Genomic DNA, 19,509 nt, shown 5'->3' on the forward strand with positions numbered 1-19,509 from the left:
TGACCTTGATACTGGATGAAGGGGGAGAAATGTCCTTAAATCACAAGTAGGTCCTCATGTGGGTTTGTGTCCCAAATTCCTACTGGTTGTTTTGCTCTAAAACCATCAAGTTGATTTTAATGTTGTTAAGGGCTGGTAGTGATCCCAGGCTTGTGTTAGAGACAAACACAAATCTTTCTTGGAAGAAGGCACTTTTAACTCAGTCCTCAAATTACTCCCATCAATCAAGTTCTTAAAAAGCAAACAAACAAACAAAGCAAGAAGCCTACAGTCCACCATACCAAAATCACAAGGAAAGAGAATCAGCAACATCAGAAGATAACCAAGTCAGACCTGCAAAGTCTTCAGATGCTGTAATTATCAGAGAGAAAATAAGAAAATAAGTATGTTTAACGTGCTTGAAGAAATTTATGACAATGGAATAAGATATTTAAAAATGACAGGAGAGAAGAGGCAAATCGGCATTGTAGGGATGACGCTTGAGCCTATGAGCCCAACATATGACAAGTTGATCCAGGTGACATATAGGCTGGGCCCAGTCCTCCTCCACTCTGCCAGTGTCTGACGCTGGCCATGTTGGGACAGATTGGTCCAGTCATAGAGCTGCCAACTGGGTGCTGTCATGGAGCCTTCTTTGCCCCACTTCCTCAAATGTGCAAGATGATGTTCCAAATGATGCCAACCATCTGTGAAGCCGAAGTCCCCCCAGGAAGTTGGAGGCATGGATCAGGCTCCTCTTTATAGCCACATCTACATTTATGTTTTGCAGTTAGTGGCCTCCATGCTAGAAGAAAGGGATCATCTTCTAGGCACACTAAGAGAGACTAAAATGTTGGCTTTAACCCAGGGAAAATTACATGAGGTTGGTCCTGAAAACTACTCCTTACAGGCAGTACCTACTAAAAGAACTCCATGTATGCAGAGCACAGTTCTTTGAAAGGGAAGAAGTAATTGCTGAACTGTAAGTAGAAAGAACACTACCTGGCTACAATTAGAATATTTGGGACCCTTCGTGGGCACAGGGGATCTGTCAGAATAATGGTAGTAAAAGAGACACACACAGTGTCCACCAGATATATCTACTGCAGGTGAAATTCTTAAAACACAAAATCATTATCTGAACAGCATGAAGCTCTGGATGAAAAGCTAGTGATTCTTAAAGAACAGAACAATAAGAAAAAAAATTACATGGGATGCTTGACAGCCATTAACAAGAAAACGTACCAAGCACAATATTCTATTGTTCTCTAAGCCCCAAGGAAGACCTTGCTAAGGTGTTAGAGCTTCAAAAAATGGACAGGCAGTGCAGAGATTGAAGCCAAATGAAGGAATGCCTGCTTGCCCTTCGAGTCATGTCACAGAACTGCGAAGAGATCCTGATGCTGCTAGAAAGAAGCTGATCAATTCTGAAGAAATGAGCACAAAACTGCATAAGAGATGTCCAGGAAACCACAAGCCAAAAGAAAGTCAAGGAAGAGAGAATCACTACTTTGAAAACATGCTGTCTTACCAGAGTGTGAAGCTGCCTTTGTGCATGACCTCAAAGATAAACGTGAAGATGAAATTGCAAACAGATATTTTATGCATCAAAAAACTGAGGATAAATATTGCCAGCTAGAAAAATACTTCAAATCTTCAAACTGGCTGAGCAAAAACTGTAGCAGCCATTGAGGTGGCTGGGCTGACAGAGAGGCTGGGAGCACTTCCTAAGACTGAAGAGAGACACAGCAATATTGAAAAAAGTCACAACAGTTGGAGGCACAACCAGAAGAAAAGAGCCACGAACTGCAATGGGAATGGGCAAGGCAAAAAAAATGAACACCATAATAAACATTTACCAGACCTGGTGACAAGCTTCGATCAGAATCTAATGAAAGGCTTCATCTTAGAGAGCAAAATAAAGCCTATCTGATAATTAAGGGGAGTTTAAGGCAGAGTGAGAAGGCCACTTTCTTAAGGATTCTCTACTATGGTAAACTAAAAATACAAGAAGGTAGTTCAAGGGAAAGTAGAGTAACACAATACGGATCAGCTCAAATTAAACATGGTAACGCTGAGGGCTGAAACAGTTGATGAGGATAACAAGTGTCTCACTTCATCTAATTGGGAAGGTGCCCGACAAGATGGTGTCTTGGCAAATGTGGCACAAGCACTTGAGAGCAATGCTTGTATAGCTTTCCCAAGCCAGAAGGGGAGTTCCATTCACTGCAGTAAGTAAAAGAAATGAAGGCAAAGGATTTCAACAGGTAAAACAAAACCGTCTTTTTCCATAGATGATTTCAACATAAGAGTATTTAGCAATATTATTGGTTGTTAGTATATACACTGTTTAATATTTTATATATTTTAGTATATAAAATCAACATACTAAAGAAAGCTGCATTTCAATACACCAGCCACAAACACTCCAGAAAACACAAAATTTAGGCATAGACCATCTCCCTGGTAAACATGTTCCTGGTAGAACACAGTTTGACTTTTTTCATATCCAAACTTTACAGAACATATATCTCTCAATATGTTCCAAATACAACTGATAGAACGTCAGAAATACAGATGAACGTTTTGAAAAGCTGGCTGAGTGTCGTCAAAGGGACTGTGCATCTTGGATACTGCTGGCCTCATGATATGCCATATTACAACTAAATGTGGAGCAAGTATTTGTCAACAACAGCATTCACTTTCTGATAATAGGAAGCTACGCTTCAAGCATTTTACATCCTAACATGATGGTTTGTGACTTACCTATAGACGTTTTACTGTGTTTGGGGTTGATGTGTAATAGATTATAATTTCCTAGGAACTAGACACCAGTTAGCACTTTCCCTCGGAACATCTGTAAATTTTTTTTTTGAGAAATATTATAAAACATTTTAGTAAGACATTAAAGGGACTTGAGAAAATGAAAAGGTATATCTTGTGCACATATGAAGACTGGAAATCCCATTGAGTGTGTGTGTATATGTGTATGTGCACACACATGTGCATCTGTGAGACTGACAAGGTGATTCTAGAAATGTACACAGAAGCATAAAAAATGAAGACAGGTCCCACACTCCTGAAAAATAACAGCATGTAGGGAGACTTGTCCTACCAGAGATCAAGATTATTATAAAGCTATGGAAATTGACAATGTATTTGTCCAGGAATAGAAAAAAATGAACAATGGAATAGAATAGAGAGCTGAAAAACAGACTCACACAAAAATGAACAGTAGACATAATAGAACTGGCATAGTAGATTGGTAGAGAAAAACTGATTACTCAATAAATAGAAATGGGTAATTTTTTCAAGTGGAAAAAAATCCTTCTTATACCTCTCACAGGAAACCATTCTAGGAAGATCAAAGTTTTAAATGTCATTCAATCAGTGGTTATTGAGCACTGTTTCAAAGAGCAACCATGAAGGACATGACTACGCAGTCATATTATAATAAACAGGACAAAATTCACCCTGGTCTTAAATCCTATTGTGCAAGCTATAGACATGGGATTTATTGTTTTTATCACATGTTCACCTACCATCTGCAGGATACAAAATTAATATTGTGTGTTATCTAAATCAATGCTCATTTTATTTTTCAGAAAAAATTCAATAATGGTCAGCTATAGGAATTGTGCTATCTCTTTATGATAATGGAGTAACTGTATAGGTAAGGAATGGTTCCAGATTAGAGGAGATATCAGAGATAACTAAATACCATGCTTGACACTGGATTTGACACTAGAGTGGGGGAAAAATTGCCATGAAGGATGTGAACTGGAAACTGATGGAATCTGAACATAACTAAGTATTAGACAACAGTATTATATCTATGTTAGAAGATCCTGATTTTAATCAATGTTCATGTAAGATAATATCCTTGGTATTAGAAGATAAACACTGAAGTATTTAGTAGTAAAGGGACCTGGTGTCTTCAACTTAATTTCAAACGGTTCGCACGAATAATGATAATGTTAATAATGTGTGTCTGTGTATACACATGCACAAATGTGGCAACATGTTCATCAGAGAATCTAGGTAAAGGGTATACAGGAGGTGTTTTTACTATTCTGGTAATTTTTCTGTATGTGTGAAATTATTTAGAAATAAAAATTTAAAACTTGTATCTGTATTAACTTTCAGTGCCTATCAAAGTTTTCTACAGAGTGGATATAAAATAAATGGTAAACAAAATATCCTCAACAAAATAATAGGAATAGAAAAGAAATTGCAAAGATATTTCTAAATAAATTTCTATACGTACTTGAAATTGCCAGTTTCCCAAATGATCAACATCTTTAATATATACATGGTAATGGCCTCCGTAGCAGCCACCTTTGTGTATAATAACTGAGAAGAGGTCATACATATATTCTAAGTCATCCAATTCATTCTAAAAGAAAAAAGAACATAAATGTTGATACAGTTTTCATAAAATGCTAAGATAATAATCAAAAGAAAAAATAATTTCAACTACTGAAACTAATAAGAAACTTCACTGTTGTTAAGAGTAAAGATGAATTCAAGTAATTGGCTTTAAATTTAAAATTAATTAATTTTAAATTGATCTAATGGCCAGTCACACTACACCAATCAAATTCTGCCTCTTAGCCGACCATGAACACATGTACCTGAAAAATACGTTACTTTTATGTACTTTGGCTAAGACCATGTAAGCCAATAAAACAATGAAACATGTTACCCTATCAGTGATTCTGTTGCAGAAATTTTTAGCAAGAGAAACCCATCTTCGTACAATACCTGTTTATGCTATTTTATAGATGCACTCTTCTTTTAAAATGCATCACCTTTTTTTAAACTGATACATATCTAGTTTAAATTGTCCTCTATTTCAACTAGGTTGTCATGTGCCTCAAAGTCAAAGCCAGATCAACTATCACCCCTCCTGACACTAGAGTCCTCTGTATAGAATAAGAACTTAGTAATTATGACTATCATTTGGTTTTGTTCAGAGGCAGTTTAGTGGAAGAGGTTCTTTCTTGTTTTATTAATTCTATGATCAACATTTTCTACAATCAATATGCTCCATAATCATGAGTGATCTAACAGATGTACTCCTACACTAGCAATTAAAAACAAAATAAAACAAAAAGCTACTCTAGATGAAGAGGTACTTTAAAGATGTTTGTTTAAATTTCTGATGCAGAAGAAAAAAGAAGCCTTTTTTACATCTGAGGGATCTAAAACTACATGATATAAGCTCTCTTCTGGCTTTGACATCTAAACTCAGTCAGCGCTCATCTGTGATGTTCAGATGTACATATGGTGGCCCCTTGATGGGTGTCGGTTATTTTAAGAATTTATTTGCTTAAAATATTAAACTTTTTAAGTGGGCCGCAGTTTAAAATGTCTAGTACAGGCAAAAGACAAGGTGTATACAAAGATGCACAGTGACTTTTTTCCATTAATACAGAAATCCAAAAGTAAAATTAATGTGAACTTCCTAGATAAGTGCTCAATTTATTCACTTATTTCAGTTTTGTTACATCAAAGTATGTTAAAATCATATGACAAACTATCTTTTATAAAACAAGAAACAATTATATTAACTAACTCTGGGAAAATTATTTATTTGGGTATGTCAATAATAGCCTCGGGGCAACAGAATATTAGAACCTTTGAGTGGTAATTCAAACAACAACAACAACAAAATCTAAAAAGCTCAATAATTTGGCTTGAAGTAAAGGAAGGCCCATGTGTGAAGATCCTGAATTTAAGAAATGTTTATAAAAAGATTACTTTTTTTACACAGAAACTCAATAGCTAGCTAATAAATGTTCTATTCTGAATAAACATGTAAGAATGATTTGTGATAAGAAATAATTACTCATTTCACCCAGACCTTGGCATGTACAGCAATGTTATAAAAAACATTTTTAAATGGCTCATAAAGTAGGTTGGTTTTGTAATTAATTTGTTTTCAAAACCTCTTCTTTCCCTATATCTTAAGGATTACAAATTCTAGACTAGTGAATTTCCATTTGCCTCTTGACTTTCTAGATGCATAAATTCATTATTACATGTAAAATAAACTAAATCCAAATCAGTGGTACCAATTAATCATAAGTTTTCTAAATGCAGGGTAACTTCTAATTTTGTTCTTAAATTTTCATTTCAAATATTTTAAAGAAGGGTTTAATAAAAAGAAGGGAACAAATCTATACTTTGGAAATTCAAAATGACTGTAAATAAATCAGTGGTACTTGAACAGGGTCAATCTTGCCCATGCTGTCTTCCCAGGAGACATATTTGGCTTTGTCTGAAGACAGTTTTGGTTGTCACAACTGAGGGAGGGGGAGTGAGGATGCTACTGTCATCCAATAGGTAGAGGGCAGGGATGCTGCTAAACACCCTAATGCATGAGACAGTCTCCCACAACAAAGAATAATTTAACTCAAAATGTCAATAGTGCCAAGGTTTAGAGATTCTCACAATAAACCAACTGAAAATCAGGTCAATAATAGATTCAGTCTTGAGAGGGGAAAAGAAAGAATTTAAAAATAAAATAGTTCAAACCTGTTCACAAAAGGGCTTGAGATTGATCCGGAGAGGGAATGTATAACAGCTAGTTTCCTTGTAGCGTTCGCATTTCACAAAATCAAAATTAAATCTTAGTAATGAAACAGTAAGAAAAGGAGGCAGCTTACGTAATTTGGCCGACTGTTAAAAGAAAAATTTACAAAGCTTTTTAAAAACAGGGTTATATAAAAGGATATATAATGTTTCTTAAAGTCTGAAAAAACAACCTATGACACAGGTCTAAGAGAAATATTACATCAACTCATTACCATGGATTCAACATAACTCGATATCAACTCATCTATTTTATGGGTCTAAAGGTAGAGCCACTCATTTGTGCTTACAATTAATAATTTATAAGCTAGTTTTATCTTTAGTGTTGATATCCTGAAATAGTATTTGATGACTGGTGCCTATTTCCTGCCCAATTTCTGGCCTTTCACTTTCATCCTTGGTGTCTCCACTTTAGCTGGCAGGTCTACAGTTCTTTTTAATCAGTGAAGAACTGGAGCTCTCAACCTGAGACCTATGAACCTGTTTTAAAGGATCTGAAATGATAAAAAATTGTATGTGCATATGTATTTTTTCTGAGGAGAAGAATCATAGCTTTCATGAGACTTGCAGAAGGCCTCTAACTTCCCCAAGGGCTAAGATCTATTGATTGGGATTAAGCTGCTTTTTAAGAGTATCAGCTGTGCCCAGCCTCTGGGATTACTGGTCTGTGAGGAGAAAAAAGTCCTCCCTGATATATAAAATTACCCATAATCATATATCTCTAATAGTGCTAAAAATACATTTTAAAAAACAGTTCCACAAATCTAGTGGGTAAAAAACAAGTTGAATGAAAAAAACAAACAAACAAACAAAAAACAAAAAAAAAAAACCCCAGCAATATAACAACATGGTAGATTTTCAAACAAGCTCTAAAAATGCATCTAAAAAAACTGAGTAACTCAACTATAATGTGGCTGAGAAAAGACTGCTTAGGACAAGAAAATCTGCATTTATTTAGCAGTATAGTCAAACATAAACTTAGAATGCAACAAATCCAATGCATAGAATATAAATTTAGAAGTATCAAGATCAAAAAACTTCTACTGAAAGAGAATTAAAGAAATGCGATAAAAGGTATATTTAAAAACTACATTTGTTTAGCAAAAGGTTCTTATTTGTTAACGTGAACATGAAGTCTAACCAAAAGCTGAATGTGTAGGTCTCTTTCTAACACTATTCCAAACTCTGAAGTTCATACACCAAAGGTGAAATACAAAATAAGCAAATGATGAACCTCTCTCTTTGGGTTTGATAAAGGGGCAAAAACTGGATGGAAATACAGGTGAAACAGTATAAAGCTCAATCTTCCTGTGAAAGCTATAGGCATAGGGTGTAAGGTTTTATTATTGTTTCATCTATAATCTCCATGCTCATTTTATTTGTTGGAAAAATTCAATAATTGTCAGCTATAGGAAAAATGCTATCTCTGTCATAATGAAGTGACTGCATAACATAAATATGTCTCTTATGGTAGCTGTTTAAGACAATGTTCAGTAACCACTGAGTGAACTGAGCTCAAGTTGATGATGTTTATGAACAGCTCATCACATCACCCACGGCAGTGGGAACGTCACCACTGCAGATAATAACGACAGTAGCAGGGTTGATGCCATATTGGCCATAGGTACAAGAAGCTGAGAAGGAAGGCCAGAGAAGGTTAGAGACAGCACATCCAGACCAGAGGAAATGGTATTAATATACATACGTAGATATAGATACATTTATCTATAATAATCATTTTTATATTAACGTTAATGAATTACTAGTATTTAGCAATTAACTAGCATTGGTAATGCTTTTGGTGGAAATTAAGAGTGTAAAAAATACATTAAAGAACAATTCCATAGTGAGAAATCACAGGGAATTGTGAAAAGGAAATATAAATGAATGGCTGCTAGAAGATAAAGTGGGAAAAAAAACCTACAAAACATTTTTTAAAAATCTGTCCTCCAAAAAGAGTTATTCAGATGTCAGTCTCCCTTAGAACAAATAGATATCCTGGACCCAAAAGGGTTGGCCAGTAAAGCACAGAGAGAGACCTCACATCAGTACTGGGATAAAACACCAATACGTGGCACACGGATTTTCAGACAGGCCAAAGTGCTGATATAATAAATCCCTGCCATATCAGAAAAGAGCTGGAATGCGCAAAACTTAGGATGCATGAAAATAACACCAGGGAGGTGTTCCACTAAGCTAAACAGTAGTTGTCTCTTATTTCTCCTCTTATCAAAGTGTCTCTTCTTTCCTGGAAAGGAAAATAACTATGAATTATACTACAGGAATGGCTACTGATATATGAATGTGATGAATAAATTTGAGAAATGTCAGAATTCTATGTTTATTGGTTTGTTTTACTTTTCTCTCTCAGCTCTCACATGGCAAAAGATATCAGTTGCTTTAGTCCTGACCTTCTTTCGTCTTATATTTTGCTTGACTGTACAGAAAGAAAACCAGAAGCATTCTGTTAAATTCCTTAATTAGCAAGTTAAATACTCCCACCTGGCGGAGGAGGTAAGTCTATATTGGATTTGCCAGAGTGAGGAAGAACATATGTCAAGATTATAAAATAACTGTATATTAAGAAAATGAAGAAAGCCATCTATTTTCGTAGTAGTAAACAAAGAAAGTAGTAAACAAAGAAAGTAGTAAACAAAAGGAAAGCTCAACAAGCTTCTCAGTGGCAGAAATAAAAATATATACATCTCTTTTCACAACAGTAATTGCAAAAAGGAGGGATACTTACGAAACACTGAGGTACAAATAAACTTTTCCCCAGAGAGAAGGAAGTTGGCTGTACTGTTGGGCTGAAAGCCTTAAAAATTCTTTATTGTAAAAAATTAAAATACAGATAATGATGTAAATATCTTTTCAATCCTTAGTGTCAACAGCTTCAAGTATATCCTCAAGACTTTTTCATACAAGTTGACTTATATTAAGTACAAAGTGGGGACCCTGGGAAAAAGCAGGTATCTGTCTTTACCTTTGCTGCTTTAACCAGCCTGTCACAAGTTCCACAGTGGTACAAGTTGTCACAATCAAAAACTTCCTCTTCTACATACATGTTCCAGAGAGCATCTTCCAAGCCAGATACATTTTTGACTGCTACTGTTAGATCTAAGAAGTCTTCCTGAAATAGACATGAATATAATATTGAAAAACAATTTCAGAGGTTTACAAACACATAAACACATCACCAACTCACACATATATTGGGAATAATCAGATATATGTTTTCTAAAACACTACAAATAAAGATGTAGATCTCCTGATTAGATGTTGTGAAGTTCATAACGCTAAATATCCTTCTTTTGAAATAGAACTATAATTTAGCTTAAAATGTATCAGAAAAAAATTGATAAGGAAAGTTTATGAATTTACTGCAGATGCAATAAAATGTTTTATGAGGAAATATAAACCACAATAAAACACATATCTGAATTCAGAAGTGCATATATACAAGGTACACAGTACTGTTTTAGACTCTAGACTAGACTGTAAGAGCAAGGGCAGGGTTGAATTTTCTAATGTAAACTCCATTTCTTTATCTTCTTTTGCTAGGGTTGCCTTAAGATATACTGAAGAAGTTATAAGGAAAGAAATTATATGACCAGCCTGGTCAATATGGTGAAACCCCATATCTAAAAATACAAAAAAATTAGCTGGGTGTGGTGGTGCATGCCTGTAGTCCCAGCTACTTGGGAGGCTGAGGCAGGAGAATTGCTTGAACCTGGGAGGCGGAGGTCGCAGTGAGTCGAGATTGCGCCACTGCACTCCAGCCTGGGCAACAGAGAGGGACTCCATCTCAAAAAAAAGAATTACATTAAGCTAGGATAAGAAGGTCTTCCTATGAAAATTCAAGAGAATATTTTGTAAAAAGAGGGTTTATGAAATCTGCTATAACTACATTTGAATCACAATATTTCTAGTAATAAGCACTTACAATTTGGCAAATGTAATTCATATTTATAGTTCTGTATGTGTGTGCAACAGCTTTATTTTAAGAGATTTTGGGGAATGAAAATGATTAACTCATGGTGAAAATTTTAAGTACTAAAAGTAACATTTATACAGTATATGGTTTATAATATATATGTGAAAAGTTAATGTCTTTAATTTATAATGGTCTTACATATATTGTTTTGAAAATACTGATTTACTACATCATAGCTAAGTCAAGCATGCAGTAATTCAAAAACACACACAACATCTTAATTATTTCCAAACTTAAAAAATCACTTTTTTTTTTTTTTGAGACGGAGTCTTGCTCTGTCGCCAGGCTGGAGTGCAGTGGCGCAATCTTGGGTCACTGCAACCTCCGCCTCCAGGGTTCAAGCAATTCTCCTGCCTCAGCCTCCTGAAAATCACATATTTTTATATACATATCTATTTTCAAAAAAGCAGTTAACACTTTGAAAATGGTAATTTTGTCCTCAAACAAATACACAAACTTTCTTGGCATAAATAATCAAAGCAGCCTTTTATTAAAGGATCAGTGATGAATTCAGTGATAAAAATCATTGACGATATAAGATTTGTAGGGCAAACAGGATTGTATTTACATGAGGAAATTTCCAATTAGATTAAAAGGGCAATATGTGTCATTACGAAGAACTGAAGGTTATACTAATTAACACAGGATTACAATAGCTTTATATATAATATATAAACGGAAGCACACATATATAAATGAACGTTCTGAAGAATATTAATAAACTAAATCCAATATTTAATTATAGATGTTTGTCAAATTAAATACTCCTCGGTCCTCAGTATTATCTATTTTTATTACCTCCCTAATTAACTTTCTTTACAATATTCCAACCATGATGACATTGGCTTCTCACATGAGGCCACAGTCTTCTATTTGTAAATATCCCCAAATCTATTTTCCAAATATTAGAGTACTGAATAAAAGATTAAGTTTCAAGATATTTGCTTCTTTCAATCTAGATGGAGAAATCTGGATTATAGGCTCATGATTTAGGTGTAGTTAGAAGAAAAAAAACTCAGTAAATTACTTTTAGTAATAAACACTTTAATCCTTGTGTGGTATTATAGATCACACATTTAATGACATGAATTATAATTTACAACATAACTTATTACTAAAATACTCTGGCGTATTTACCTGCCTCTCACTGATGTTCTTACACTCTTTACAGACAATCTGGTTAACAATGGTTCCATGATACAGACGATTGATGAGGTCATGACCGGAGGTCCCAACTAAAGAAGTTTCCAAAGCGCTGAAGAGGATTCGATTCAGTTCCTGCACATCATGTTGCCTCATTTCCTACACAACAGGTAACTTTTAGATGTAATTCTGGGCTTCAGATTTTTTAAAACATTAAAAAAAAAACCACTAGTCAATAAAAACTCAAGATTTATCAAGCAATCCAAAGATCAAATATAAGAATGACTCAGCAAAACAAGCTGTGAGCTGGTTAAGACATTACCACCTATCTTTATTTATACTAAACAATGAAAATATGAACAGGCAGTGTTCACTGTGTACATATAACTCAATTCCTTTGACACCCAGAATGTCCATTTATTCTTGTGGGAAACCATACACATGGCCATGCCTCAGTAAGGAGAGAGGGACACACTAGGCACAGACCAGTGTCTAAGAGCTGGCAGTGTCTGCACAGGAACACCTCACTGAAATCAGAGCACATGCTGAATAGTCTGAATTATCAACAATAGAAAAGAACTAGAATGTACTGCTTTGAAGTAAAAACAACTAAAACAAGACTCAGTGCTACTGAGAAAAAAATCCTGATGGAACTTGCTTTAATCCATTATCAGTCATGCAGCTGTGTGTGAACTTCTCCTTAAGAAAAATTTATAACCAAACCAAGGGGCGCACCAAGACTTAGAAGTGGAGGAGAGGAGGAAGAGCAGTTGCGGGGAGAGCCAGGAGAGTGAGACCCCAGGAAGCAGGAAGAACTGGGGCTTTAAGGAGGGTGGTGAGTGCTACCGAGAGCTCCTTCTGCTGAGAACAGTGTCTTCTGGACTTGGCACAGGGATGTCACTGTTGACTTCAACAAAAAAAGTAGAAAGGAAGGAGAGGAACAAATGGAGAATTCAGAAGCAGAGGCAATAAATGAAGACAACTCAAAAATAAGTTTCAACCAAGAGCAATAGCTCATGCCTAAAATCTTAGCTACCTGGGAGGCCGAGGCAGCAGGATGCCTTGAACCCAGGGCTGCAGTGAGCTATGATCATGCCATTGCACCCCAGGCTGGTGACAGAGTGAGACCTCAACTCAAAAAAAAAAAAAATAGTTTCGTGTGAAGAGCAGCAGATAAAGTGGATGAAAGCTGGAGGATTCCTATCTTGCCTTTTAAAATAGAAGACCCTCAAGGATGTAAATTTATCTAATACCACTAGCTATGATGGGATAGAAAACTTGTGGAAGTTTTCAAGCTCTGTTCCTAAACAATCCTACACTTGGCAAAGGTACCACAGAGACCTTCTCCTACCACTGCAGGTCCAGTCCTAGAGGGTTTTCTGTAAGACCTTATTTAGAAAACAAACAACCAAACAAAAATTCACAGCATTAAGAAGTATGAAACCAGCAACTTAGTAAAGCTCATTATCAAAAACAAAGAAAAATCTATCAACTAATGACTAGATTTAAAAAAAGAAACAAAAACCATGCGGCATATCTATCCAATAGACTCTCATTTGGCAATAAAAGGGAATGAAGTATCGACATATACCACAACATGAATGAACCCTGAGAACAGTACCTTAAGTGAAAGAAGACAGTTACGAGACCACCTATTGCATCACTCCATTTCTATGAAATGTCCAGAATAGGCAAATCCATAGAGACAGAAAGGAGGTCAGGGGTTGCCAGTGGCTGAGTTGAGGGAGATGGAAAGTTACTGCTAATGGGTATGGAGTTTCTTTTTGGGGTGGTAAAAATTTTCTAAAATTGATTTTAGTGATGGTTGAACAACTCTGTGAATATGCTAAAAAAAAAAAAAAACCCTTTAAATAGAGTGAATTTTGTGGCATGTAAATTATATCTCAATATAGCGTTTTTTTTTAAAGGGATTAACCCCAAGTACCAGCCCTACACCAGAAATTTAACATACTTGTTTAGGGAATGTATTATTGCCCCATTTTGCTTCAAAGTCCATGCCTTACCTCCTTAATCACACAGTATCACCTAGTTAAGGAGTGTTCCTGGTTAGAAGACACCCCTGCAGAGTTTACTGTTAAAGTCAATATAACACTATTCCAATTGTTTGCTCTTTAAATTCTATGATAGTTGCCTGTACCTGTCATTACAGGAATACATCCATCTATTCCATATAAAAATGGTAGATTGGGATTTGTTTGGATTTGTATAGCTAACAGCTCATCAATATTTGCAACAAGCACCTTTACTCATTGCTGACAAGTGTGTAGTGTTTGTATACAGTAGAATTCCTTTTAGAACCCAAACAGGAAAGTGAGAGAAAGCCCACATATACAACAAGATTCATAAAGAAAATGGAGAAGGTCAGGAGAAAGTCAGGACAGGAAGAATAAAAAGACCCGCCAAGAACCATTTCACTTTTTTGACTGAAGCAAACATTCAAATCAGAACATGTGGATTCAAACAAAGCACACAACAAACACAGAATTTTTAAAAATGTACTTACAATGTAATTGATCCATTACATCCAGTTGGTCAAAGACTAAAAACCTCATCAACAGTTTTCTATATAAATGGTAGGTAATCTCCATGTAATAGGTGTTGTATCTCAACCAGACTACATAAAGACTCTTAGGGTAGAAACTGTAAAAATCAGCTCTTGTACTTCTCCCTGTTTTTCTAATCTTCTCCCCAGCCCCAAATCATAGCTATTCATAAAATACTGTATACAGCAAGTGTCTAAAAATATATATTTCTGGCCTATAATTTTTTAATGTGAGAAGGAAACATTCAAATAGTATGTTGAGACCCTATGACAAAATTAAAGGAAGTTGGATAACATTAAACCAGCCTTATTCTTTCCTCTACTGCTGGTAACTCTTCCTTAGAGAGCTGACCCTCATACCTCATTGCTGGTCCACCCAAAGCTGTCAGTGAGGTCTGTTGTGGATGCAGCTTCCTGGTCTAAGAGCAGAAGCTGGGCAAACAAGCGCTGTAACTGTAAAGGGATGATTCGAACCTGAATGAGAAACAAACACATTTCTAAATGAATTCTTTAAGTGTTGATTGAGGCTTTTGAAAACAACTGCATACTAGCTTTTTTATATCTCCCAGTTCATTCAGAAGAAAGTTTACAAATATCCTATTATAAGGAAAAACTATGATTCAGTTCTTCTGTGAAAATTCTAATTCAATCCAAAATATAATAGTTATTTGGAGTTTTCTACCTTGATATGGTTCAGATAAACATTAAAACTCAAATAGATCCTAATAAACCACTCAATTGATTACAGATTGACAGTAGTTTGAATCTCTTCTAATAGTCCAATATTTCTTTAAAATATCTCTGATACACATAATATCCCCCTCTGTAGAAATTTTCCAGGCACAATACTGTATCTCACTCTGGAGTTCTCAGCACACCCTGCCTCACTTTCTCCTGGCTCCAAGTGAATTCCTGCCTTACTTGATGTGGTGAGGGCTGGCGCAGACTGAGCAACGTTGCTTGGACTCTGGTCTGTAGGCCAGACTTTATTGAAAGGAGAATAAGTATTTAGAAATTGTAATGGCAATTTGACATTCCCATGGCATTTTTATCATATACTACAAAAGTGCTAATCTGCAATAGATTGGGAATAAAAAGAAATACACAAAAACAGGTCCTCTGCCATACAGGTAGCCTGAGAAGCACTGGGCTAGATCATGAAAGACTCCTAAGAAGTACAAATTTGGGCCTGAACATGGTAAGAAACTTTTGAATTATGTTTAAGCAGGGAGGAACATGATTAGATCTGCACTTTAATATCAACACAGTAACAAACAAAATAATAAATTAACTCATTACTCAATTTATTTCCAGAGTACCAAATGAAAAGAATACCAGTCTCTATTTTTTTTTGGGGGGTGGGGTGGGTATTGTTGCAAAAAAAGTGCTTTAAATAGATTTCTGGTGGAAGCTAATGTGGATGTTCTGCAAATATTTCCTTCACCAGAAGAAAGAATAAGCATAGTAAAGAGTGCTACATGTTTCTAAAGCAGTAGCAGTATTGTACTTGGAAAAGTGATTACTTCTCAGAGGTAAAATTCCACTACCCACAGGGTATAGGCCAAATTACTTTCGGAAAAGATCATATTTGATAATTAATAAAATTATTGTTTTGTGAATAAGTCACTTAATTCCTTCTTTTAAAAAAATGTCCTGAATACTCTAAAACACCCCCAGTAAATCATAGAGGTAATACCTTTGCATCAGGTTTATCCTTATCTTCAAATGAACCAAGCTCCTCCGGGCCAAGAGAAAAGAGAGCTTCTATACAAAAAGGTAGAATCAGAGATGCAAATGACATTATTTCATTTTAAAAAATTGTTTTAGAAAGCCAAGACCACCTTTAAGTAAAATCAAGTAGATTCAGAAATATGACTGTGGCAATATTTATACCTTTACTCTATGCACTTTACTTTCTTGTAACATTTTTAACCAGTGACTCTAAGAAAATAAAGTGGCATGCTAAGGCTTCAGCATTTCCTAATTCTAGGAAAGGAAAATAATCTTTATGCATAAAACTAAAAACAGTAACATCAGAAATCTTTCATGGCTTCCCACTGTCTATGGCATCAGGTACCAAAAGCCAAAAGGAATCTTAGGAAATACAGTAGTGTTGTGGTTTTCCTGCCACACGTAAGGCTAACAACCATCCTTATGTGGGAAGGATCCCCTTTTACTCTGAGATGCCCTTTTTTTTTTTTTGGTGTGAAAATGTCTTTTCCGTATTGAAGGTAATAACAGATGACAGTGGTCTTAGCTGGAAAAAGAAGAAGTTGGCAACCCCATGTGCTTAAATTTCAGAAATTCTTTATCACCCAGCATCTAGGTGATGTGCCACCCAACGGGGCATATTTGAATCTTTTGAGAAGTCTGTATCCAAGCCCAGGTAGGAACTCTTACTATGGAACTCTGATATACTCCAGGGATACAAGGAATGGAATAAATGTGTCTCCTATTGAAAAACTACTGCTGCCCTAGTGCTTACTGTTAATGAATGTTATATTCTTTCTAAGTGCTGGGACTGGGCAAAAATGAACTACAAATCTACAAGTTAAAGCATAAAACCATACAAGAACTTTTATGATAATCTCCCAGTACTCTCAGCTACATTGTAATGGAGTACGATGGAACCCAATCTAGCCCTATTATTTAAAATACTATTCCAAAATTTTTCTTCCCCAGTTCTCTGACAGTCCTTATCCTTTCCAAATTATACCTCCCTGTCAATCAGCATCAGGATTCTGGCTAAGCTATAAAAGCAGTGCACATTGTGCACTAAGATGTCAAATCATGTGCTTAATCCCCTTCGCTAGAGAGGAAGCTGGCCTGTGACTCTCAGTACTATTCTTGCCTAATGGTACTCTCCGTGACCCGCCCTACACTTGACCATTTTCCTCAGTCCCTTTGAGGCTACATTTCTACTTCAAGTTGTCCTTTAACTTCAACTATATTAAAACCTGGAAAAGTGTTATCCCTATTAGGAATCTACTTATTAGTGCTGGAAATTTCTAGTGGTGGAATTACTGATTGCATCAGGGAGATATTTTTATGGATGGGATTGAGTCAAGGCTAAGAGGTACCACTTAAATCCCACATGCAATCCAATCCATTAAATTGCTCCTGGGAAGGTAACAGCGGTAAATATTTACTAAATATCTGGAGGCAGGAAGTCTTTCTAAGCTTAGAAGCAACAGAAGAACCACAAAGATTTGATAAATGTGGTGGTAGTACGGAAGAGGAACATGGCAAACCAGATACAGGATGAGTCAGGCTGTCTGTCCTCCTAATATGGAGACACTGTGGAAAGCTGAGCTACAAAGCCATGTAGTGCTGGGGACCCCAATCAGGGCCAGGTGAAGGCAAAGTAATGTTCACCCTGAGCCCATGGGAACACAGCTCCTAGGACCCTTGTGGAGGAAGCTGGTTTGCAGAGATGGGATATGGGAGAAATAAAGAGAGAGAAACAGGGGCAAGAAATCAAGGGCCCAATAAGGTCAGGCTAGCTTCTTGCAGTTGATTTCTGAGATCCCCTATATTCTTATAATAATCCCCCTTTCAAATTTAGCTAATTTGAGTTGTGGGTCTGTTTCTTGGATACAATCCCTTACCTAAAATCTCTGGGTCTTTGGAATTCAGAATTTCCAGAGTTTATAAAGATAATATGAAAAAAGTGTTTTTTATATATATACATATATATGTATATATACATATATAAAATGTTACATTCCCAGCAGGGTCTGGGACAGTTTCCATTAATCAAACAGATTAATATTCCTGTAATGAATGTATGAATATTCACCCACATGAGATAACTAAAAACTGTAAATAGCCTCACACCAGGTCTGGTTCTGAAGAACCAAACAACTTCAGGTGAGATCAGATAAGGGTGTAAGCTTTCCAGATTTCAGAAATGTGTATGTATGAACGACTGTGGACCCATATAAATAGTATGATACCCTTCCCCACTCCAAAAGGTAGATATAATTGTTTGGATAACTCTGGCTTAACTGTTTGCTATTCTGGAGAAATTTTAAAACTCAAACAGTGTGACAATAATGAAGACTGATACTTATGACAATTGTCTTTATGTTGTACTTCAAATTATAGGAATTAAAAAGAAATGTATTGCTTTTTTATTTTTTTACTAAACATTATTGTAATCACCCAGGATATATTTAAGTTTCACATTTCTCTGCAGAGGGAATTACCAATTTATATCTTACATTTGCAACAATAAACACATACTGTAGAATATACCTTTAAGATAACTGGTCCATTTGTGATTTTGCACAATTAATTACATGTAAAGAAGATGGTACATATTGCTAGTCAAACGTACGTAACATAGCATACCTCTGAATTCAGGTGTGAAATGAAGAGTCTGAAGAAGGGAATTGAGGTAACAGGTTCCACCCTGATTTCTGATTCCGCTTAAATTGGTGAATTCTCTAGGAGCAGGAGGCTCCAAAGCTTTAGTCTTTAATTTCTTCCCTTTTCCATACTGATTATTAGACACAGTGGAATACTCCTCTTCAAATAGGTCCCCAAACATTGTGAAACTAAATACTACCCTTAAAAAAAAGTGACATATAAATGCTTTTATTTTTAAAATAAATTTTCCCCAAATCCCCCCACCTTACACTTGGGAGTTGATTCTGTTGTTTCTTAGAACACAGGACTACTGTTTCTATGTACAGTAGTTGGGTTTTGGAGGCAGCAAGATCTAGGCTTTTTTCATCCCTGTCAGGATCCTAAGTACCTGTGTGACCCTGGATATGTTAATCTGTTTTCTTATGTGTAAAATGGGATACCATCTGTCTCCTCAGGTCATTTAAACTGTCAAATGACATAACGAAAGAAGGGCACTTAGTGTACAGGGTTTGGCCCAAAATAAGTAATAGCTGTTTTTAAAAAGGCACGTTCACATCACTAATTTTTTTAAAAAAGAAAACCCGTCACCACAACTAATCCACTGCTGGGATGGCAAAGTCAACCCTAGATTCTTAGACTCACTCACTAAAATCTCTGCTTGTCACACTCTTCAGTACTATATACCAGATTATGACATTTAAATTAAACGGATCAAGGTAACTTTGTTTTAGAGCAGTTTAGTACATAGTCCTGAAGCTGTTGGGCCGGAAGAAGTTCACTGGCGGGGGAGGGGGAAAGGAGGGCGGAGGGCGGGGAAGACTGCAATTAAAATTATCGAGCCTAAAGGCCTTCCAATATGTAC

The 19,509-nt window shown here is 35.9% G+C and overlaps 1 protein-coding gene across 11 annotated transcripts in view; it reads right to left on the bottom strand.

Annotated features, from left to right (window-relative positions):
* The window catches only part of USP40 (ubiquitin specific peptidase 40), a 93,775-nt gene that overhangs the window by 73,710 nt on the left and 556 nt on the right, over positions 1–19,509 (bottom strand). For 9 of the 11 annotated variants that reach the window (XR_013402239.1, XR_013402241.1, XR_001438816.3 and 6 more), the window contains exons 2-8: positions 18,630–18,847; positions 15,973–16,040; positions 14,637–14,750; positions 11,708–11,872; positions 9,560–9,706; positions 6,520–6,663; positions 4,247–4,375 (exon numbers count right to left, since the gene is read on the bottom strand). Coding sequence is in view for 6 of the 11 variants with exons in the window: in XM_077957945.1 (XP_077814071.1) it covers positions 4,247–4,375; positions 6,520–6,663; positions 9,560–9,706; positions 11,708–11,872; positions 14,637–14,750; positions 15,973–16,040; positions 18,630–18,828 (966 nt within the window). In the remaining 5 variants the exon portion in view is untranslated. Of the gene's footprint in view, positions 1–4,246; positions 4,376–6,519; positions 6,664–9,559; positions 9,707–11,707; positions 11,908–14,636; positions 14,751–15,972; positions 16,041–18,629; positions 18,848–19,509 lie in introns of all 11 variants that reach the window. The other 2 variants (XM_077957946.1, XM_015111380.3) reach the window with 1 other exon arrangement.

The sequence above is a fragment of the Macaca mulatta genome, chromosome 12 (genome assembly GCF_049350105.2).
Source record: "Macaca mulatta isolate MMU2019108-1 chromosome 12, T2T-MMU8v2.0, whole genome shotgun sequence".
Taxonomy (NCBI): Eukaryota; Metazoa; Chordata; class Mammalia; order Primates; family Cercopithecidae; genus Macaca; species Macaca mulatta.